At 40.1% G+C, this 24,431-nt stretch overlaps 1 protein-coding gene and 1 pseudogene across 1 annotated transcript in view; one reads left to right on the top strand and one right to left on the bottom strand.

The window, feature by feature from the left end:
* Positions 1–509: 509 nt before the first annotated feature.
* The window catches only part of USP43 (ubiquitin specific peptidase 43), a 116,888-nt gene continuing 92,966 nt past the window's right edge, over positions 510–24,431 (bottom strand). Inside the window, exons 10-15 of the mRNA XM_036766591.1 lie at positions 20,953–21,030; positions 19,978–20,104; positions 18,956–19,304; positions 7,632–7,790; positions 5,405–5,569; positions 510–1,606 (exon numbers count right to left, since the gene is read on the bottom strand). Coding sequence (XP_036622486.1) covers positions 510–1,606; positions 5,405–5,569; positions 7,632–7,790; positions 18,956–19,304; positions 19,978–20,104; positions 20,953–21,030 — 1,975 coding nt within the window. The remainder of the gene's footprint in view (positions 1,607–5,404; positions 5,570–7,631; positions 7,791–18,955; positions 19,305–19,977; positions 20,105–20,952; positions 21,031–24,431) is intronic.
* On the top strand, positions 9,815–11,806 carry LOC118856331 (annotated as a pseudogene).

Genomic DNA, 24,431 nt, shown 5'->3' with positions numbered 1-24,431 from the left:
TCTTCTTTAATATCACTTCTCTCCAACCCTACCCATACTCTTTATTTCATTCAGTGTTTGCTTTGTATCCCAGTAAAGCATTAAAAAGAGCAAGAAATGTTTCTTGATATGTCTACTTGTGTAAAAGATTTACAAAAAAAGGAAAAAACTTAAGGATAGCACCCTTAAAATTATTCCTTAGCACTATTATTCAGGATTACTTTACACTTACTGGAAGAAGAGAAAAAAAAGTCAGTGCTCAGACTATGCTATATGCTGGCCTATATAGCCCCCTAGTGGTCTGAGGAAATGAAGGCACCATTCAGAACTGGGGAAATTGAATTCTGGAAGCCCAAAGAGGTTGAGAAATGCTCTCTCCCCTAACCTAAACTGCCACATTCTTTGCTTGCTGAAATCCTGTCCATCCTGAAGGCTCAGTTCAAATCAGTAATTTGATGTGATTACAGTGACAACATGGTAACTTGCTTCCAAAAATGGTTCAAACCCTATAAGTAACACTACAGTGCTTGTCACAAGCTGGACTCGGGTACCTTTTTTTTCTGGCCTAAGGCAATAGTGTGGTATTTCACTTTTTGAAAGGTGCCATTGGAAGCCTGTCCTTCAGGAATACACCTACGTGGTGGGTGGGAGACACTGGCTCTCTGGAGCCAGTCAGTTTGTCTGGGGAGTCTGAAGGAGCCATGGACTTGACTGACATCTTTTTCTAAGAGGTTCACCTCATCCTTTGTCAGGTTTCCTCTAAGCTTGCTGGGTAACCTGTTATTACTCTGTTCTTTATCTGGATTGTTCCGTTGCCTATTCAATGGGGAGATGAAGGAAGAACTGATGGAAATCTCTGAACTACTATCCTTCTCTTTGGGCTCTTTCTTTAAAACAATGGATCTGAGAAGGGCAAACTTCCTCTGCTGGAGCTGTTCTGACTCAGGACTTTTTTCTTGTGTTTTAGCCCAAAATCTGGCTGAGACTCTTTGGTCATTATCTCTATTGGTTCCAGAGAAATTTTTGACGTTCAGAAAATCCTTGGGACGTGGTAAACTATTACTCATATGGTTGTTCCCAGTGCAGTTTGGGCTGTTTACACCGCTCTTTGCCTGAGCCAGCCCTTCAGTCCCAGCTGATTTTGCCAGAGTCAGAGGAACATCCAGTTTTGGGGGAAGCCTCATCTCTTGACGCAGGTTTTCTTTGGGTTTATTGGTTCTTCTTAGAGTATCAATATTGCCAGTAGTCAGGGACTGTTTCTTATGATGACTAGAAAGGCTTGTCCTAGTAGTCTGTACCTTCCCATCTGTCCTCTTACTATCCCCTTCGTCATTACTGGGAGCTGTTGAATTTGACTGAGTTGATGCTGGTATGTCTACCTTCTTAGGAGCACCAGTCACCATCACTGGAATGATGGGCTGATTAGTGCACTTGGGTCTTCGTCCAGATTCTAAATATTCTACCAACTCAACAGAGTGATGTTTTGTTCTACCTTTGACTCCGAAAGACCACCTAAGGGGCATGGTCTTGAAAGGCCCCTGCTGGATTTTTTTAGAAGCGGCAGGCTCCTTCATGCTAACGCTTCTGCCTTGCATGCCTCGCACAAAAGGCTTTGACTCAGATTTTCCTGAAAAGAGAACAAGCAACAGGGTTATTAGTGCCCAAACCACATTCCAGAACCAGTAAGAGTAATCACTTAGTCATCTATTTCCTTCCAACTTTCCTCAGTATTTAGTACAATGCTCCCACTGACAACAACTAGAATGGAATGCATTCATTGAAATTCTTCAGTATTTCAACAAGTCACAAGGCAGGCTAGTACCAGGGAACTTTTTTGACATTCTCTGGCATCTGCCAGCCCTGATTTAGTCTATCTTTGCCAGAGGAATCTACCTCCTACTTTCATCATCTCTAAACTGTTTACTTCAGCTTGAAATTTTCACTAACATTATGGAAGGTCTCAAGTCACTTAACCTCTGTCTGCCTCAGTTTCTTCATCTGTGGAATGGCGATTGTAATACTAGCACCTACCTCCCAGGGATGTGGTAAGGATATAATGAGATTATAATGATAAAGCATTTAGCACAGTGCTTATGCCAATGCTAGCTATTGCAATTATTACTATTACTGTTATTAGTGTGGTATATGAAGCAACTGAATTTAGTCAACTATACTTGTAGAAGTTATTAGAATAATCATACTCTCCGGCTCAATAATTCAACTGGTGGGAATATACCTGAGTTAGGTTTGTTTTTGTTGCTTTTTATTTTTTTTATTTTTCACTTTCAAAGACCAGCAAAATATTTTGTATAAATGGGAAAAAATGGAAGCTTCCTAAATGTCCTCAACAAAAGAAGCATAGTTAAATCAACTGGGATCCGCTAATGTAATAGAATACTATAAAGCAATTAAAATCAAGAGGCAAGGTGAATATAAAGAAATCTAGAAATATACCAAAAAAATGAAGAATAAAAAAGTAGAATCAGAAGAACAGAATTAATGCTAAAAGAAGAAAAGTGAATGAGTATAAAAAAACAAAAATCCTGAAGGAGAGTTAAAGGAAGGGACTAAAATGTTATCCCATTTTAGGCATTTGAAATTAATTTAAGTGTAAGTAGATCTGAAGTATAAATATTTCATATTTAAATTCTAATTCTGATCAGTTGGCAGAGAATGTGAACAACACACTATGGGAGATGGGAAGGCAAGAGAGGAGGTCCCTGGGAGGAAAAAACCAAATCGTATGATAAATATTTACAACAGATAATCTTGATAAACCTTTGTTTTGCTCAGAGGACTAAACTAAAAACTGTTTGTAGTTAGCTTTTACATGGCCCTAGACTGGTAAGAATAGTGGCTTATTCTTTTAAATTAAATTAGTTTCAGGAGCCTCTTGTGGCTGCACGATTATCTAGATTCTGCATATTAAGAAATAGTTGAGGGGCTGCACTGAGCCAAGACACCAGCATTAGCTTTCTGTGGATCATTTACTTGTATTAGAGCTCATGTGAATTATTCACTTGATGCCTCCCTCCCCTGTTGAAAGCTATTTATTATAGTTCTCTGTCTTCTTACTTTGAGTGGGCAAAAAGCCAGAAATAGATGAACATAATTTGAGTCTTTTTAAAAATCATGATGTTAACAGTTACAATGTACTTTTGTGAGATATTTTGATACCAGATGCCTGGACGCTATACGGTAGCCTATAATTTTTCCTCAATCCTCAAAATGAAAAGAGCACAATGTTGAGCCCACCCACCTAACAAACATTTTAAACCAAAAGCTGACATGAGTATTGCATCTAACATTCCGTAGGTAATACACAAATTCTCATCAGCCCGTGATGTGTAAATTCCTAAGTGACGTGTCCCTAACAACACACTCCATTCCTTTGTGCTCTCGGACAGAAACTGTTGGAGAACAAGGTCTGACTGCTATCACTGTATTTACTGGAGACATAAAAGATTTAAAAAAACAAGAAAAATATTAATATGTAAATGTTTCCAGAGAAACAATATCTGGTTGAATATGCAACTGAGAAATTTCTTTATCACTGTTTAAGCTCCCATCTAGTCAGCAGGTCTAATAATAAAGTATATTAGAAATTTTTTATCAAAACTTATAGTTCTAAAACAAAATTTTTTTTTAACTGAAGCCAAAAAAGGGAAGTGGCTTTGTCTAGAGTTACACATCAAATCAGTGGCAGCCACTTTTAATGCAACAGTGGTTTATATCTGCAAAGGACTTTAACCTTCACAAATTTCTTCGATATTTATTATTCCATTTGTAGCACAATAGCTTGGTGGGCCTAGTCTGATGAAGACTGGTCTAAGTGTTCAACAAATAATATTGTTTATTGCCAAGAAATTGTGACCAGAATGGCCTTTGTTTTCTTTGAGTGACTCAGCTTACCTCATTGAGCCTCGCTGCGTGCTAGGGCTTCTCTTCCGGGGCAGGAAGCCCAGAAACCATGCCAGGAAGCAGAGAACTTCCTGTGTGATGAGTCATGGGGCTGGCTGAGGGGAGGTGTTAACTCCAGAGCCATGCCCTATTGGGTGTTAACCTAGTCTACGCTAGGGGGAGGGGCCAACTCAAGAACCAATCGGCCCTGGTCATTCAGACGGTGCTTGATGATGTCAAAAACTCTATAAGAGGGGAGAGGACAGCTTGAAGAGCCCTCTTTCCTTTTCCGGTTGGCGTGGAAGCAGTGGTGAGGGTGACTCTGGGCCAGCCCTTGCTCTCGGGCCGAGCCCAGATGTTGGTAACTATGAACTGTATTGGGTCTGTCTGCTGATATTTGTAATTTGTTTGTATTTTGGTTTTGAGGTTCGGGGTGCTGGTTCATTTCCCCCGAATTAAATGAATGTTCTGAACCTCAGGGTGCTGGCTTTTTCCCCTGAAGTACGTGAATGAATCTGTATTTGGTCTGTCTCTTGATGCTTGTCTGTATGCTCCCCTGAACTAACTGAATGCTGGCATTTTCCCCTGAACTAAATGAATGTTGTCTGTATGCTAACTGAATGCTGGATTAAAGTAAGCTGGTCAACCCCTTCACTGTGCTTTCCTTGTTTAAGCAGATAAAAAGAACCTGTGCTTTCCCGGCAGCCTCCTGGGTGCCGGCAACCTCCTGGGTGTTGGCTATGGGGGAGATCTTATGCCCCCACAGGAGCTGCTAGCTGGATTGTTAAAACAGAAATAAATTATGATATCTCTTGATGACAAACTGATCCAAAGCCTGGAACTGCATACAAACCCCAGGAGGGTTTTTCATTCTACGTTATAAGAAGTTGAGCGAGTTAGCAAGGAATATTTTAAATATGTATAAGATTAGAGTTGGAAAAGATTTCCAACAGCTAATTGATGATAAAAGAACAATTTGAACCCTAGAAGTTTTCCTTTTTTAAAAACTTGCTTCAATCTTTATTAATGTTGTTTAGGTTCAAATGCATTTTTAGATGTATTTTGATAAATACCATGAAGAGGAAAATAGAGTTTGGCTTGAACAGAGAACCTATTCTGAATGTTAGAAAATCACTGTAACAAGCCTTAGAATCAAGGTTCCTAAATTACAGATTTGAGAATTGTTTTTCTTTGAGGAAGGGAGTGAAGTATTTACATAGCACCTGCTACTTGTCAGGTACTGTGCTAAGCACGTTACAAATATGTCTCATTTAATCTTCACAACAACCTTGCGAGGTAGGCGCTATACTATTATCTCTATTTTATAGTTGAGGACCTGAGGCCCAGCACTTTATACATGGTGCCACTTAGCTGACTTACAGAAGAAACAAACTTCTTTTAAAAAGACTAATTTTGCAAACCTAAAATTAGGAAGCAAGGGTAACATCATAAACATGAGAAAAATCATTTATACACACAGAAATAATGCTAGTTAGTGATTTTAACAAAAACAATTAAAACGGACCTTTCTCCTGTTTGGTAGGGGCTTCTGAGAAGACAGGAGAATCAGGCATTTTAGAAAGGGAGTCGAAATTTGCAGAACTCCAAGATGAGAGGCTTTTCCTCTGGCTGCTGTTGTTACTCCTAAGCCTTATAAGCCAGTGATCAGACAAGGAGGAGCTCATGGAACCTATAAGGAAAACACAGACATGACACGTAGAACCTCAGCACCCTGAGTGAGAACCTATGAAATCTGGGAGGGGCATCAAGGCAGAAAATAAAATCCATCATTTTTCTTGGAAACATAATTTATTTGATCTTGGGAGTCAATCAAGCACGTATTCAAGTCCCGTCTCATACATTGTGACCATGTTACAATGGGTGAATCACTCCTTTTTCAAAAAAAAAAAAAAAATTTTTTTTAATGAATTTCAAATTCTCTTCCTCCTTTCAGGCTCTCTTCAACCATTGAGAAGGCAAGCAATACAACACCCATTGTACTTGTAAAGTCAGGTAAAACATATTTCAATATTAGTCACATTGCTCCCCCCGCCCCCCCAAAAAAAAGAGAGGAAAAGAAAAAGCAGCAGCAAGAAAGACTTAACCTTTTAGTGTTCCAGAAAACCCCCTAAGATTTCAAATTACACATGAGTAGTCAATCTGCTTCAGGGAAACATTTTTCACACCAGGAGTCTTAAACACTAATGAAATGATTGATTCAGATCTATCTTTCCATTCCCCCACTCCTTCAAAAAAATGTTCCACTGTATGTATCTAATACTAGGTTCTGCAATATAAAATTGGCCATATTTTGATTAATATTTTCAGAATAAAGTATATTCTTAAAATCATCCTCATATGCTAACGAGTAGCAAAAAGCTTTACATGCACCTGCTGGTGTTCAGTCTTTTAGTCACATCAGACTCGTTGTGATCCTGTAGACCACAACATGTCAATGCTGTCCGTAAGGTTTTCTTGGCAAAGATAATGGAGTAGTTTGCCATTTCCTTCTCCAGTGGATTAAGTCAAACAGAGGTTAAGTGACTTAACCAGGGTTACAGAGTTAGTAAATGTCTGAAGCCAAATTCGTCCTCTGTTCGTCTTCTCTATGTTCTTTCAAAGAGGACTGAAAGTAGCTCAGTCAGTTCTTTTGGTACCTGGGACTATGGTGACATCTTCTATTTCTCATTTGCCCCAGACTCTCAGTTGATGTAAGCATGAGCTACCACTAAATTTGTGGTCAAAATCCCAGCTCCAAGGGGCAGCTAGGTGGCGCAGTGAGTAGAGAACCGGCCCTGGAGTCAGGAGGACCTGAGTTCAAATCTGGCCTCAGACACTTGTACTAGCTGTGTGACCTTGGGCAAGTCACTTAACCCCAATTCCCTGCCCAAAAAAAAAAACAAAAACAAAAAAAACAAAATCCCAGCTCCAATCTATACCACATTTGAGGTCTTAGACAAATCACTTCCCTTTTCTGGGCTTCAGTTACCTCAGCTATAAAATGAGGGGGCTGGACTAAATGATCTCTAAGGTCCTTTTTAGGTCAAAATCTTATGACTTAGGGGCAGCTAGGTGGTGTAGTGAGTAGAACACCGGCTCTGGAGTCAGGAGGACCTGAGTTCAAATCCGGCCTCAGACACTTGACACATGTACTAGAAATGTGACCTTGGGCAAGTCACTTAACCCCAATTGCCCTGCTAAAAAAAAAACAAAACCAAAAAAAATCTTATGACTTTCTTTCTTTCAAAAACTGTTCTTCAATTCCTTTGCTTTAAGTCCTATTGTTTCTGCCTTCTGGTGGTGAATATTCCCGTTCCTATTCCAGGGTGGTATGTCAAGTGCGGCTTTCATTTCTGGATCCCCAGCTCAACAAAAATACAGTCTTAGGAGATTGGGAGGATGAGGCCAGTTGGGTAGGGGATCCTCTGCTTGACCTTCTTCTGGGAAATGCTCTTAGGTATTCCCTCAGCCAGATTACCCACCTGAAGCCTCTAGCTTCAAAGCTCAAAGAAGGCTGGCAACCAGTGTTGAAAGACACAATGGTTTGGGTGGCATGTGGTTGCACCTTATCCTGCAAATGAGATTCAGAGCCATCAACCTACACTCTTTAGGGTTCTTTCAGCATCTTTCTGTTTCCTCCTTCAGATCTTTCCTCTGTATAGGTGTACTGCTTTAGGCACACTACTTTGGGAAGAGAATAAGAATGAACTTGGAGGATCATTTCTTCTCATTCTTGTAGATAGGTACAGTACCTCTCATTGAGCTGTTGGCTGACCAGTCAGGAATGATGTTCCTTTTCTGATAAAACAGAATGTAAGCTCCTCGGGTGCTGACCTCATCTTCTAAAACAGGTTCCACGGTGCTGTCATCGTAGCTATACCACTGGCCATCCAGTGAGTTTCTGCAGTAGGCTGCAAAATACAAAATCCAAAGTCTCAATTATTGTTGCTTTTAGAGGCAGAAAGGACTTTTCCACCTACACAAGACAAAGAGGAACTGTAATTTTTATGAGAAAATAAAATTAGTCCATGTCAGGCTTTAAGTCTGAACTTAGTATTGGAAAAAAATAAATAAGTTCTATCTTTTTTAGAAATCCATGTGAAACCTAGCATATTATGATCATTCTTATAGTCACCTATATTCTGGAAGCCTTTAGTCTTACTTTTGGACAAGCTGCCCCAGAATCCTACTCTGATGCCTCAAGTACAATATACAGGGAATAGTGGGCTCTAAGAGTATTATGCTAGACTTCCAAGACGTTTGACCAGTAAAATGGACCTTTCGTCAAACTACCTCAACATTCCCAAAAGGGAATTATGTGCCTAGAAACAGAGTAATTACAGTTACATTCACAGGCAGGAAATGGCACTTCCTCAAAAAAGTGAAATCTTTGAATTAACATAGTGCTAATTCAGCATTCTTCCCATAATAAGCACAAACCACCTTGGGATCCCCCTTGCTTCTGAGACTTTGACAGAACATACCCTTGCCTTCTCCCATGGTACAAAAGGGGTAGATGCTGATTCAACTCACTTAAGAAGAAAGGAGAGCCACAGGAAAAATTTGACAGGGTTCTTGTGCAGGTCTAAAGGAAGGGGTACTGAAACTCAGTTGGAGCCAGTTCTATCACAATGAGAGAGGACTCAGGGCAGCGACCCAGATCTCACAAATTGTATATCCCTGAATTAGAGGAGAATGAGGCAGCTTTGAGGATATACGCATTAGAAAAAGGGATGACTCCAAAATACAAAGAAAGGCTGAAATGCCAAAGATGATTTTAAGAGAAAAATCTCCCCCGGGGGTGGGGGAGCGGCGGAGCCAAGAGGGCGGCTGGAAAGCAGGGACTTGCTTAAGCTCTCCCCCAGGTCCCTCCAAATGCCTATAAAAAATGGCTCTGAACAAACACTAGAGCTGCAGAACCCAGGAAATAGCAGAGCAAGGCTCCAGCCCAGGAGAGCCTGGATGGTCACTGGGTAGGGTCTATCACACAGTGCTGGGAGTGGGGTGGAGCAGAGCCCAGTGTGGGCCACACCAGAACAACTAGACCAGAAGCCCAGCGAAACAGGCCCTAGTGCCCTGAATCAGTGAGCTGTGGCAGTTACCAGACTTCTCAACCCCCAAATGCCAAAGACAACAGAGCAAGTTAGTGGGAAAAGCTACTGAGACAGAATGAAAGAAGTGTATGGTCAGCCACCACCCTGGGTGGGGCGGGGGGAGGTGCATGGAGGTGGTGCAGCTCTGAGGCTGCTTCCAGAGTTACAGCAGCAGTTACTTCCGGCCCCAGGCCCACCTGGTGGGAGGAATTAAGCAGAGATTAGAGCAGGAGTGCAAAGCCTGCTTTGCCCTGCCTGGATCTGGGCCACAATCCTGGTTGGCAGTTCTTGGGGGAGAAGGAGTGCTGGTGTGGCAGAGCTTGCTGTGTAGAAGTAGCTCGGAAACAGCAGCACAGCCCCTCAAGCTTGGGACAAAGTACTCTCTACTCTACAAGCAGTCATACCCCGACGAAAAACTCAAGGGTCAAGTAGTTGGCTGGGAACATGGCCAGGCAGTGAAAATGGTCTCAGATTCAGATCCAGACTTTGTAATCTTTCTTTGGTGACAAAGAAGACCAAAACATACAGCCAGAAGAAGTCAACAAAGTCAAAGAGCCTACATCAAAAACCTCCAAGAAAAACATGAACTGGTCTCAGGCCATGGAAGAGCTCAAAAATGATTTGGAAAAGCAAGTAAGAGAAGTAGAGGAAAAATTGGGAAGAGAAATGAGAGTGATGTGAGAAAACCATGAAAAACAAGTCAATGATTTGCTAAAGAAGATCCAAAAAAATACTGAAGAAAACAACACCTTAAAAATTAGACTAACTCGGGTCTACTCAGTGCAGCAGCAGCCCTTTTTCCGCCACAGTGGTCAGCTACGACCCCCAACTCCCCAGCAACCATGTCGAAGGGACCCGCAGTTGGCATTGATCTTGGCACCACTTACTCCTGTGTGGGAGTCTTCCAACACGGGAAAGTGGTGATCATTGCTAATGACCAAGGAAACAGGACTACCCCAAGCTACGTCGCCTTCACCGACACTGAACGTTTAATCGATGATGCTGCAAAGAATCAAGTTGCAATGAACCCCACCAACACAGTTTTTGATGCCAAACGTCTGATTGGTTGCAGATTTGATGATGCAGTTGTACAGTCAGACATGAAGCACTGGCCTTTCACGGTGGTGAATGACGCAGGCAGGCCTAAGGTCCAAGTGGAGTACAAAGGGGAGACCAAAAGTTTCTACCCAGAAGAAGTGTCTTCTATGGTCTTGACCAAAATGAAAGAAATTGCTGAAGCTTACCTTGGGAAGACTGTCACAAATGCCGTGGTCACAGTACCAGCCTATTTCAACGATTCCCAATGCCAGGCCACCAAAGATGCTGGAACCATCGCTGGTCTCAATGTGCTCCGAATCATCAATGAGCCAACTGCTGCTGATATTGCTTATGGCTTGGACAAAAAGGTTGGTGCCAAGAGAAATGTGTTGATCTTTGACCTTGGAGGTGGTACTTTCGATGTCTCCATTCTTACCATTGAAGATGGCATCTTTGAGGTCAAGTCCACAGCTGGGGACACCCACTTGGGTGGAGAGGACTTTGACAACAGAATGGTCAACCATTTCATTGCTGAGTTCAAGCGAAAACACAAGAAGGACATCAGTGAGAATAAGAGGGCTGTTCGCTGACTTCACACCGCTTGTGAACGTGCTAAGCGTACCCTCTCTTCCAGTACCCAGGCCAGTATTGAGATTGACTCCCTCTATGAAGGTATCGACTTCTACACATCAATCACCGGAGCCCATTTCGAAGAGCTGAATGCTGATCTCTTCCGTGGCACACTGGACCCTGTGGAAAAGGCCTTGAGAGATGCCAAGCTAGATAAGTCTCAGATTCAAGACATCATCCTGGTGGGTGGTTCTCCTTGAATCCCCAAAATCCAGAAGCTTCTGCAAGATTTCTTCAGTGGAAAAGAACTCAACAAGAGTATCAATCCTGATGAGGCTGTTGCTTATGGCGCAACTGTCCAGGCTGCCATTTTGTCTGGAGATAAATCTGAGAATGTGCAGGACTTGCCGCTGTTGGATATCACTCCTCTTTCCCTTGGAATGGAAACTGCTGGTGGAGTTATGACCGTTCTGATCAAACGTAATACCACCATCCCCACCAAGCAGACACAGACCTTTACCACCTACTCAGACAACCAGCCTGGTGTGCTTATTCAGGTTTACGAAGGTGAGAGAGCAACGACAAAGGACAACAACCTGCTTGGCAAATTTGAGCTCACAGAATCCCCCCAGCACCCAGGGGTGTTCCTCAGATTGAAGTATCATTTGACATTGATGCAAACGGCATCCTCAATGTTTCAGCTGTGGATAAGAGCACAGGCAAGGAGAACAAGATCACCATCACCAATGACAAAGGACGTCTGAGCAAAGAAGACATTGAGCGCATGGTCCAGGAGGCTGAGAAATACAAGGCTGAGGATGAGAAGCAGAGAGACAAGATGTCTTCCGAGAATTCTCTGGAATCTTACGCTTTCAACATGAAGGCCACCGTAGAAGATGAGAAACTGCGAGGCAAGACTGGGGATGAAGACAAACAGGAGATCCTTGACAAATGGAATGAAACAATCAACTGGCTGGATAAGAACCGGACTGCTGAGAAGGAAGAATCTGAGCATCAGCAGAAAGAATTGGAGAAGGTCTGCAACCCCATCATTGCTAAGCTGTACCAGAGTGCAGGGGGCATGCCAGGACGTATGCCTGGTGGGTTCCCGGGGGGGGGGAGCAGCCCCATCTGGAGGTGCTTCTTCTGGACCCACCATTGAAGAGGTCGACTAAACACACCAGAAGAAAGAGCATTCCACGCAGCTTTCCAAAAATTGAAGGACTCCAATTTGTAGCCAAGGCAGATGCAGTTTAAAAGTAACATTTAAGCTACTGTGTAAATCTGGGCATGCTGAGTACTTGAATGTGTGCAGAGGGAGAGAAGTGAACAATATTGCACTTTATCAGTACTGTAAACGAGTGGAAATGCAATTCTTGTCCTGGAGAGTAAAATCTATTTAAATTGGCACCATAAAAAAAAATTAGACTAACTCAAATGGCAAGAGAGCTCCAAAAAGCCAATGAGGAGAAGAATGCCTTGAAAGGCAAAATTAGCCAAATAGAAAAGGAGGTCCAAAAGACCACTGAAGAAAATACTACCTTAAAAATTAGATTGCAGCAAGTGGAAGCTAGTGACTTTATGAGAAATCAAGATATTATAAAAAAGAACCAAAAGAATGAAAAAGTGGAAGACAATGTGAAATATCTCACTGGGAAAACCACTGACTTGGAAAACAGATTCAGGAGAGATAATTTAAAAATTATTGGACTACCTGAAAGCCATGATCAAAAAAAGAGCCTAGATATCATCTTTCAAGAAATTGTCAAGGAGAACTGCCCTGATATTCTAGAGCCAGAGGGTAAAACAGAAATTGAAAGACTCTGCCAATTGCCTCTTGAAAAAGATTCCCAAAAGAAAACTCCTAGGAATATTGTCACCAAATTCCAGAGCTCCCAGATCAAGAAAATACTGCAAGCAGCCAGAAAGAAACAATTTGAGTATTGTGGAAACACAATCAGGATAACACAAGATCTAGCATCTTCTACATTAAGGGATTGAAGGGCTTGGAATATGATATTCTGGAGGTCAATGGAGCTAGGATTAAAAACCAGAATCACCTACCCAGCAAAACTGAGTATCATGCTCCAAGGCAAAATATGGATTTTCAATAAAATAGAGGATTTTCAAGCTTTCTCAATTAAAAGACCAGAGCTGAATAGAAAATTTGACTTTCAAACACAAGAATCAAGAGAAGTATGAAAAGGTAAACAAGAAAGAGAAATAATAAGGGACTTACTAGATTTGAACTGTTTTGTGTACATTCCTACATGGAAAGATGATGTGTGTAATTCATGAGATCTTAATTAGGGTACTTGAAGGGTACAGGGTGAGTTGAATATGAAGGTATGATATCTAAAAAAAAAAAAATCAAATTAAGGGATGAGAGAGGAATATATTGAGAGAGGTAGAAAGGGAGAGATAGAATGGGGTAAGTTATCTCACATAAAAGTGGCAAGAAAAAGCAGTTCTGTTGGAAGAGAAGAGGGGGCAGGTGAGGGGGAATGAGTGAATCTTGCTCTCATTGGATTTGACTTGAGGAGGAAATACCATACACACTTAATTGGGATACCCCACAGGAAAGGAGGAAGGGGATAAAAAAGGGGGGATGGAAGGGGGGGACGATAGAGGGGAGGGCAGATAGGGGGAGGAGGTAATCAAAAGTAAACACTTTCGAAAAGGGACAGGGTCAAGGGAGAAAATTGAATAAAGGGGGACAGGATAGGATGGAGGGAAATATAGTTAGTCTTTCACAACATAAGTATTGTGGAAGGGTTTTTGCATAATGATACATGTGTGACCTATGTTGAATTGCTTGCCTTCTTAGGGAGGGAAGAGGGGAGAGAATTTGGAACTCAAAGTTTCAAAAGAAAATATTCAAAAAAAAAGCTGTTTTTGCATGCAACTGGGAAATAAGATATATAGGGAATGGGGCATAGAAATCTATCTTGCCCTACAAGAAAGTAAGGGAAAAGGAGATGAGGGGAGTGGGGTAACAAAAGGGAGGGCTGATTGGGGGACGGGGCAATCAGAATATATGCCCTCTTGGGAGTGGGGGGGGGGGGTAGGTCAGAAATGGGGAGAAAATTTGTAATTCAAAATCTTGTGGAAATTAACGCTGAAAACTAAAAATATTAAATAAATAACAAAACATAAAGTAAAAAGAGAAAAATCCCCAATAAAAGTCCAAAGCATGCAGATAAGACAAAGAAAATTCTAATACTACAAAGATTAGTATATCCTTAAAGAATATACAAAGCTATTTTAACAAATATTCTAATACAAAAGAAAAAAAATCCAGTACCTGCTGAAGCGCAGAGAATTCTATGGACTTCCTAAGAGCACAAAAGACAGCAAAAGACTACAGAATGGTTCAAGAGAAATAAAAAACATAAAAGGAGAAATTAAGAATAAAAATAAGTCAGAATGTAAGAGTTCTCAATACAGAATTCAAAAATTCAATTAGCAGATTCAACAAGAAAATGGATCCACAATGGAAACAGTAAAGAAGGTAGAGATTAGTAGGCATGGAACAAAAATAGAAGAAAATCAGGCAGAAGAGAAGTAAAAAACAATGATAAAAAAACACATGAATTTTAAACAAGCCAACTTGACTAACTTTGAAGATAAGATGTGCAAAGATCACTTAAAAGTCATTGGTTTCCCAGAAGAACATAACCACTATACAGCAGGAAATAATACAAGAAAACCACCTATAAGCATCACTCAGAATTGAGGCCAGAAGAATGCAAAGTTAGGAAAGTTCCAGTCAATCAACACGCTTTTATGAAATACTTCCTATGTGCTAGGCACTGTGTTAGTACTAGGGATACAAAGAAAGAAGAAAAAGGTTCCTGTTCTCAAGGAACTCACATTCTAATGGATGTTTTCTAATGGAAACAACATGAAACTAGGTACATTTAAGATACATACAAAGAGAAGAAGACAGTATCAACTGAGGGCACTGGGAAAAGTCTCCTACTAAGAGAGGGGGGCAGCGCCAGAATTTGAAGGAGGCCAGGGAAATTAAGAGGTGAAGGTGAGGAGGGAAAGCATTCCAGGCATGAGGGATAACTGGTACAAGGTTACATAAGACAGGAAATGTAGTGTCATGTTCAAGGAATGCTGCAAATCACTAAAAATAAGAAATATGAAAATAAAAACATTCTAAAATTCCACCTTACATGTAACCATCATATTGGAAGGATGACAAAAAAGGAAAATGCCATTTGTGGGGTAGGAGTGCTATGGAACTATGGGCACACCTATATACTTTCGGTTGAGCTACAAAGTGGCCCAACAATTCTGGAAAGCAATTTGGAACTATATCCCAAATGCCACTAATATACAAATACTTTTTGATCCAGCAGTACCCTCTCTAGACCTTTCAAACCCCAATAATGTCAAAGACAGAGGGAAAGGACCCATATGTAAAAAGTACTCAAAGAAATACTGGATGTTTTTTTTTTTTAAGCAAAAAAATGGAAACAGTTTGTATCCTCAGCATCTAACATAGTGTCTGGCTCATAGTAGGCACTTAATAAATTCTTTTATTGATTTATTGAAACAAAATGGGTGCCTTTATTTGGGGGATGTTTGAACAAATTATGACATTTAAATGCAATAGAATATCATTGTGCCATAAGCAAGAATGAAAGGGACAGATTCAGAGATACCTTGGGAAGACCGATATGAAGTAGATAGAGTAAAATGAGCAGAAACATGGTAATGATTTAATACGAGTATAAAAATGTTATAAAGGAAACATCTGAAAGATTTAAGAATTTTGATCAATGTAATGACTAATAAATTCTGTTTCTCACTTCTTGGCAAAGAAATGAGGGAGAAAAGGTACAGAATGAGATAGATTTTCAGGTGTAACCGAAGTACGAATTTGTTTTGCTTGACTATACTTATTCGTCATGTGACAGAGCTTTTATTTTGGGGGAGGAGGCAGCTGTGGGTAGAAATAAAGGGAACTTTGAAGGAGGTAGTGAAAGAAATGCCAAAAACAAAAGTGCCAGTGAAACATTGCTTAAAATGCATGGAAGACAGCAGAATGAAATTCAGACAACAGGGCAATGTTGGTCCTACTATGTGAAACTTAAGACTCCTATTTTGAAAAATCTACACGTAATAGTCAAAGTCTTACATATAATCTTCTTTTCTATTTTTTGTATAAGTTAATGTTCGTTTTTGTTAATGTTCATCAAGTTCAGATTAAAAATAAAAGGAAAATTTTTGAAAAAATATAAAGAATGCTTGGGAAGAGACCCCACTAAACAAAATCATTCTGATTTAAGGATGAAGCTAGAAAGATCTAAATAAAAGATGGAAAAAGTTCTACAAAGATTATAACGACAAAGTCTTTTAACCATAAACAACACTTGGGCTTCACATCACAGGTCCAGATGAGCTTACAGAGACAGAAACGGAACAAAAGAACAAAGAAGCCGGGAAAAGCAGTTGGATGAGATCAAGCATACATAAAGGAGATCTGTACTGGAAGCGACACAACTGTGGGGGTGTTGAGGGATTGACTGACAAGCTGTTTAAAGGAAGAGGAAGATAAAAAGGAATGAGAAAAATCTCAGATCATATTAACAAAATCGGGCAACTGAAAGAATCACCAGCTATTAATTTATGTGCCTACTTTCCTCTCTGAAAAAAATTTTTACAAGAATAATTTGCAAATGCATCAGGGGAATTTCTGATTAGGTTATTAGGAGGCTTTCACAAGATTTTACATATTTTTATATATATACATAAATTTATATGTATATATCCCAGTAGAGCATATCTTTAACATCATCCAGTTGATGGTATAGGAAATATGAGATCTTATTGCATTTATTGTTTGTTGATAATGAAAAAGACAATTAGTTTGTATTTTTCCGATGAGAGACTATAAGCTTGTTGAGGGTAGGGACCCTTTTATTTTTGTTTTGGTATCTTTAATATCTATAACAGTGCCCATCACATAGTACAAACTTAATACTTATTAACTGGCTGACAGAGCAAAATCTACATTAAGGACATCAAGCTTTCTCTCATGCATCCAACAAAATTATGAATAATTCCATCAGATTTAAAAGAGATGACCTCGTTTGATGACTCTCTTAATATCAGGAAAAGCAAAAATAGGGAGACATATGTTTTCTCAGCATTCATGGAGGAGATACACGAGAGTCCAAGTTGAAGATGGATTCCCTATGGGTGGTGAGATCTTCCAGTTTGGGTTTTTTTTCCTGCTTTTACTCAACCTTATGCTGGATGCATCAAGTCTCAGAATACTGCAGTGTTCCTGATGAGATCTGTAACCACTCAAGAGTTTGGCCTAAGTATTCAAGCAAGAAAGTTCAAGTGAGTGAAGCATGTCTATTTTCTAGATTGTGATGTGCAATAGGAAGACTAATTTATAGAGTTCATCCATCAGTAATCGCAACTTGGGCACCATGAATTGACAACTGGATCCAAAATTAAACAAGAGGAAGACAGAAGCTGTATTGCCTAGGTAAAAATCGCCAAGCCATCCTTCCTTGAAATGACGGTCATCTTTTAGTACCAGTATTCTACTAATGTTATTGAATAGCTAAGACTCACAGAACACTATAGAAGTCAATGAATTAAAATCAGGGGCCACACAGAGGACAATGGAGAGGTGCAGGGTGAATGTGGGCAAAGTGTAACACGTGACAAATAAAAAAACAAGGCAGAAGTAGAATAAACAACATCATCGAAGAAACACATGATTGAAAAAGAAGATAGACTGGTCACTGGGCAAGAGCAAGGAATAACCAATGGACAGCCTGTGTGCTCCACTGGCATCTTCCTAACTTCAGGAGAGATCACGGAAAATCTTAAATACATTCCCTGTATTGGTATGGGGAGATATGGATGGATAAGAATCTCACAGCAGGTATACAGTGTAAATCTGCATCACTGCAAGGTCCATGTACAACTACATTCAAGTACTGAGTATTTGGATATTTGTATGAGAAATATTATGCTAATAATATGAATAATAATCTCGTCCTCCCGAGAAGCTCAAGGTGCTTCAGAATTCATGCTTGTGGGAGCACGTCAGGCGAAAGTGAAAATCACAGCAATTTGTAGACAATTTCTCAAATTTCTTCACTGAGTTTACTGTCACTCTGGGAGAGAAGTGATTGACAATCAACCTGAATTTTCCTTTATTCAACCTTTTAACTTCTGAGAAAGTTTTCTACCTTTTACATTACTTTCATTTTCTTACTATTTTAAAAGTCACAGTTAAGACTGCAAGTTATTTAGTTTCCAACTAAAAACTGCAGCCTTGAGTGAGGGGAAGGAAATAATAAGCCTACTATGTACCAGGCACTGTGCTAAGAACTTTATAAATATGATTTCATTTGATCTACACAAGAACCCTGGGAGGTAGGTAATATTATTATCTCCTAAAACTGAGGCAAACAGCAATTAAGTGACTTGCTCAGGGTCAAACAGACTCTAAGTGGCCGAGGCTACATTTGAACTCTGGTCTTCCTAACACCAGGCCAAAGCCCTCTATCCACTATGCTATCTAGCTGCCTCTTTGACTCAAAGATCTTTACCTAGAAGAGATGAAACAGGTCCTACACATCAACTAGAAAAGAATTTGAAAAGCAACTCTCATTAGGGAAAAATCAAGAATTGGGTAAATTTAGTTTTCTTGGATCTTCAAAGTTGGCCAACTACTATATGAGGGAGAAACTTCGCCTGAGGAAAGTTTTTTCTCAATCTATAAATGACAATGTAATCCTGAGTTCCTCTATTCTATGGCATTGGTCAAGTTTCTTCTCTCTCTTCACTCAAGTTCCTGCAGTAAAGATAGTTGTGCTCAGCTGAGGATGCCAGAATTTCTAACATCATTTATATAAGCAGGATCGAATGAGATTAATATATGTAAAGGGCTTTGAAAACCTTAAAGCATTTTATAAAATTCTAGCTATTGTTATTATTAAGTACCATGATGACTATGGAACACCTTTTTTTCCTATAGAACTAGATGCTCAGAACGGATGAACAAAAAAGCATTTATTAGGGGCTTACTATGCTCAAAGCACTGTGCCAAACACTGCAAATACAAATAGAAAAAAAGAGAGCGACGTGCTTCCAAGGAGCTTACATTACAATTGAGAAGATAACAACTGCAAGTCAGATAGAAAAGTCCTCAGGGTGCAGTGGTAAAACAGATGTTAACACATTTTTCTAAATGCCATTTGCATTTATAAAATAATTTCTGTTCCTCATGTTGAATCATCATACAGTGGCAGAACCAAATCTAAAGGCTCCTAGCTATGAAAATGAGCCCTCAAGAAATATACAATGAGAATTCAACATCGGGAATGGCTCACCTGTGTAATGTCCACCCTGCATGCTGCCATGGTGGTTACAGACAGCATATAAGTCATACAAGAAGTCAAGCGGGCAGCTATTAGGCAGGCAAGATGCCGGTTCCCAGGTGGGCCAAGAGTTCGGCAGGTGCTCCTGGCCAAGATTCCTTTTGGCTACATGGGGGGCCATGTTGAGGCCAAAGAGAGGAAACTTCACCAGAGTGGAGAGCTTGCTTCTTCTCTCCCCAACTTGACAGAATCGTTTGAGGTGGATTATGAGAATGTCAGGCAATGTCCACAAACTTAGTTTCACCATCCCCTGCTGGAGGATCTTGCAATGGGGGCATTTCCATGCATCATCAGGAGCCAACTGGAAAAGGGAAATTGTTTTCCATGTACTTTTAATTTTAATCTCAGTAACCATTAATGAAATATTCAAATAGCCAAAAATAGTTTAAGGGAGATCATATATAATACCATAAATTCTAAATTACTTACATTTTGAAGGGCATGTTAACTTTGTTTCATGTGCTGAAACTGCCCTGGTGTCCATGAAATAGTAAGAAACCCAGAGCAAGGCCTTTAGCGCTCTGGGCAGAGCCCCTACGGAGACTTATGGGAATGAACGGCCGAGAAGCACAACAATGGAAAAGGTGTAGATGAGTTAATATCTGTACCTCTAGAGGGAGGCCCCACATCACTGAGAACATTGACCTATTCAAGTACTTTAATAAAACAATTTTCTGAAAATCCTATTTGCTTCCATACCCCTTCTTACCTGTCTCACTTCTGCATATTCACCTGCCTCCACCAGTTTCATTTCTGTGATTATTTTTCTTCTCAGGGAAAAGAAATGGGTTCCTATTGGCAATGTCAACTTTCATGAAGGCTATTCCCTTCTCCACAGTTCGGTGGGTAGCAAACACCACACCCAACAAAACACAAGGAAATTTCCTGTACCTGGCCTCATAGTGTATTTCAGGAAAATCTTTTCCCTAATAAGCCTTCAAAGAGGGTCTAGACATGGGTTGCTTGGCAAGTACCTGTTCCTCCTTAGTATAGAGCTGAAAGCACTCATTTAGGGTACAGCTGGGCTGCTGATGGGCCTGCTGCTGGAGCTGAACACTTGGGGCATCCTGGACTACTTCCTCCTGAATATTTCCAAACAAGCTGTGGAGAGAGAGAAAAAGAGAAAGGAAAGGGGGAGGAGGGAGGTAGGGAGGGAGAAAGGGAGAGAAGAGAGAGAGGGAGAGAGAGAGAGAGAGAAAGGAAAGGAGGAGGAGGGAGGAAGGAAGAGAGGCAAAGAGGGAGAGAGACAGAGAAAGAGAAAGAGAGAGAGGGAGAAAGAGAAAGGAGGAGGAGGGAGGGAGGAAAAGAAAGAGAGAGAGAAAGAAAAGGAGGAGGGAGAGACAGAGAAAGAGAGAAAGCAGGGAGGGAGGAAGAGAGAGAGAGAGAAAGAAAAGGAGGAGGAGGGAGAGAGAGAGAGACAGAGAGAGGGAGAGAGAGAGAGAGATCATAGGTCACAAGATTTTGCCTCAGCAAACAGGTTTCTATAATCTCAAGAACTTTTCGGTGATTAGTGCTTTTCAAAATCAAGATTGAAGTTCATTCTTACTAGGGTTCCTTAAAAGAAAAGACTTTATTTATTTGTTTGCTTATTTTGGGCATGCACCTGTGATTTCATTGGTGTGGGAGAAATCTCTTCAGCAATGCAGAGCAACTGTTCTGCAAATTACTGTACCTTCAAGGCACTGAGAAGTTAAGTGACTTGGCCAAGTTTACACAAATAGTATATGACTTGAACCCACGTCACCCTAAATCTAAAACTATCTTTTTTTTCTCCACACCACACTGGGTGGTATAGAGAAATAGATTTATTTTCATTACAGACACATACTACTCAACACTTCTGTTTAGAAGCAGAATGAAGCACAAGGTAAACTGAGTCTCTTGGCCAGGGTGCTATCTCTTCTCCTCCCTGGGATGACTTTCCCTGGAAATAAATGTTTTGAACTCACAGCTCTTTGGTGGTCCTATCCCATTCTACTGCCAGCTTGATATGTGGGGGACCTCCTGGCCTGCTGAGCTTCAAAGACCTAAGAAGAGAATAAAGGGCAGTGAAATTCATGACAGAACCACAGCAAGTAATTTTTTTGCTCCCACATCTCAGTTTTATTTCAGCAGTTCACCCAACCTAGTACCACCCTTCAAACCAAGCACGCAAGCTCAAAAGCTACTTAAGACCCTCACTCCCTTAGGGATCCTTGTAGGTTAGGTGGTGGTTACTAATGTTATTATTAATAGCCAGCATTTACATAGTGCTTTAAGGTTTGCAAAACACTTTACGAACTTGAGCTCATTTTATTCTCATAAGAAACCTGGGAACTTGAACCTAGGTTTTCACTGGCTGCAAGTTTAATGCTCTTTTCTTTATACCACATCCTAAAATCTAAGAGCTCTGCACTTACAGTTTATCAGGACATCTGGGTACAAGCCCTAATTTCTCCAATTACTAGCTGTATGACCTCAGGCAAATTACTTAGCCCTTCTGAGATCCTATGAAGTACAAACGAGATAAAGTAAAAGTAATCCCGGAAATCTATTAAAACCCTCCTTTCAAATAATTCAACTGAAGGTATTAAGAAATAATATTTCTCAAGCTTAAAATCTTTTGTAGACTTTTCCCTTTAAGAAAGCATATGGGAGGTCAAGGACAAAAAAACTAACACCTTGACTAAATTTCATTGTTTGTCTTTGGAAAAATAAAAGAGCATATGTACTTATTAGAAAAGGGTGGTAACCAAATAAATATTAATGATTATTAATTATTTAATCTTTAATATTAATTATTAAACCAAATAAAAAATACCTCTTGTCTACTAAGATCATTGATCGCCTTTCCCAATACAACAGAATTTGACATATTGATCACAAAGAGGAAGCTCTTTTAACACTTGAGAGAAGTGGTCAAGAAAGGAAGGGTTCCAGTTAGAGTAGATTAAGTGACCACTGTTCTAGAATGTTATCCCCAAACTATATTTTAACATGTTGTGTGACTTTTTCCACATTCAAGATGCCTACAAATGTTACTCAAAGTGATAATATTTTGGGTAAAAAGGCATCTGAAAGTCAGGTTGTTTTGGACCTTATCTCTCTGGGCTAGCACTAATTGGATTTAGAAGGTTCAATTTAAAAAAATATTTCTGGCAAACTTGCACCTAAAATGCAGAATATAGTATTCATATTTTTCTTTGACATGATATAAATGCAGGCGATTATTGTTATACCTAGCCCATTCCCAATACCTTTTTAAAAAGGCTAAACAAGATATCTTTACTACAGAATGTTAGTCAGCTTCCCTGCTACATATGCATGTATATATGTACACACACATATACATGCATGTATGTGTACCCACACACACACACACACACCCCTTGCCAATCAATTCTATATAAAGAACTAAGGATAGGTACAGAAGACCTGAACTTGTTTGAATTAAATTCTAAATTGGCTACTCACTCATTTTTGTGAGCTTGGTCACAGGGGATATTTAGCCTCCCTGGCTCTCAGGGTGTTTGATTAGATAATTCTAAGGTCCTCTCTGGCTTTAAAATTCTAAGATCTTGTGATCACCAAGCATCACGATCACACCAGGCCCCCTCTCAGAAACCTCTAGTTGGAGCCAATCTATAGCTTTCGCAGAAATGTAAATCTGGTCCACGTAGGCAGGGAATAATGCACAGTGAAAGGCAAGAGGATGGGTTTCAGAGGATGGGGAGTATTAAGTAAAATTAAAGAACAGATATTTGATATTACGTCATGAAGTTAGCAAGTCATTCACAAATCATACGTACTTAATTGGATTAAGTCAGGAACTATCTCCTACAAGGGATGTGGGACCACGACAAGGAAATCCCACGCTGAATTCAGTGTTGGATATGGTGAGTTTAAGGTGTCTGTGGGACATGGTTTGAAATGCCCAACAAGCAGGTGGAGAGGCAAGTCTGGATGAGAAGAGCTAAGGATCATTAGTACAGAGGTGATAACTGAATCTATGGAAGCTCATGAGGTTGCCAAATGAACAGTAATTTGGTTTTTTTAAAGCAAGCAATGTGAAATGGAGATCTTTGTTTTCATATAGAACTCTCTTTTGTATTATGCTGTTTGCATGGATTTGGTATTTTTCAATCAATCAGTCAACATTTATTAAGTACTTACTATGTACCAGGCACAGCACAGAATTTTCAAAATAAAATTTAAAAAATAAAAGGAAAGGAAAAGGCAAAGACAGAGAGAAAAAGGGGGGGGGGAAGAGAGAGAGAAAAGAGAGAGACAGAGAAAGAGACAGGGAAAGAGAGAGAGAAGAGAGAGAGACAGAAAGAGAGAGAGAGAGAACGAGTGAGCAAGCTACCAGGCTAGAAAGCTAGGTTTGAGCCAGACTGTGAAGGACTTTACATAACAAACTGAGATGACTATATTTCATCATAAAGGCAATAAGAGAGCTCTGAAGCTTGAGTTAGGAAGTAACAGGAATAGACCTGTGTCCTAAGAATATGAATTCTCCAGTTGTATAGGGGATGAGGAGGAGAGGGGAGAAAATGAGGGTGAGAAGATCTATTAGGGAGACTAGATTCAGTGGTCCAGGCCATATGAGGGCCTAAAGCATAATGACTGCAATACAAGCACAGAAAAAGGGAAAAATTTTAAATATGTTGTGGAGATACAAGCGATAAGACTTGACAATAGTTAGAAATGAAGGTGAGGAAAAATGATGGATCAAGGATGACCCAAGGCCTTGGTCACTGCCCTGTCCTTTCAGGTTCAAGCTTTAGCTGCTCTCTGCTCTGGTTCTCTACTGCTCCAGGGTCTTCCAGCTGTTAAAACTTGATCATTCATTCCTTAAAGAGCCTCTAGGAACTAAAGCATCTAGGATTTGGAAAGGAACTTAAAGGCCAGCAAGTTCACCTTCTACCTATTTGCTCACCCACAAATTATTATCCAGCCCCCATCATAAGACCTCTAGCGATGGGAAACTCAGTACTACCCCCCACAGCAACTCATTCCAATTTTGGACAGTTATTATAATGAGGAAGTTTTTTTCCCCTTTGTATCAGGTCAAAATCTGTCTCTCTCTAACTTCCATCCATTATTCATGGGTCTGCCCTCCAGGGACAAGCAAACTATGTCTAATCCCTTTTTCATAATAGCCCTTCAAATACTGAAGATATCTATATTTCCAATAAGTATCCTTTTTTCTGGGCTAAATGTTCTTTCAATTGATGCTCATATGGTAGCATTTCCAGGCATATTATCGCACAGATACACTCTAGCTTATCAATGTCTTTCCTAAATTATGGTTTCCACAACTAAAGACAATATTCCATATATACTTTGACTAAGGTAGCATGTAGCAAAACTGTTAGCCTCTTTGATTTGGATACTATGCTTTTCCTCTTTATTTTCTTGGTGACTTTATCACCCCCTATGGATTTAA

This window comes from Trichosurus vulpecula, chromosome 7 (genome assembly GCF_011100635.1).
Source record: "Trichosurus vulpecula isolate mTriVul1 chromosome 7, mTriVul1.pri, whole genome shotgun sequence".
Classification (NCBI taxonomy): domain Eukaryota; kingdom Metazoa; phylum Chordata; class Mammalia; order Diprotodontia; family Phalangeridae; genus Trichosurus; species Trichosurus vulpecula.
The sequence above is the reverse complement of the archived record's forward strand: the minus strand, read 5'-3'. Positions and strand labels throughout refer to the sequence as shown.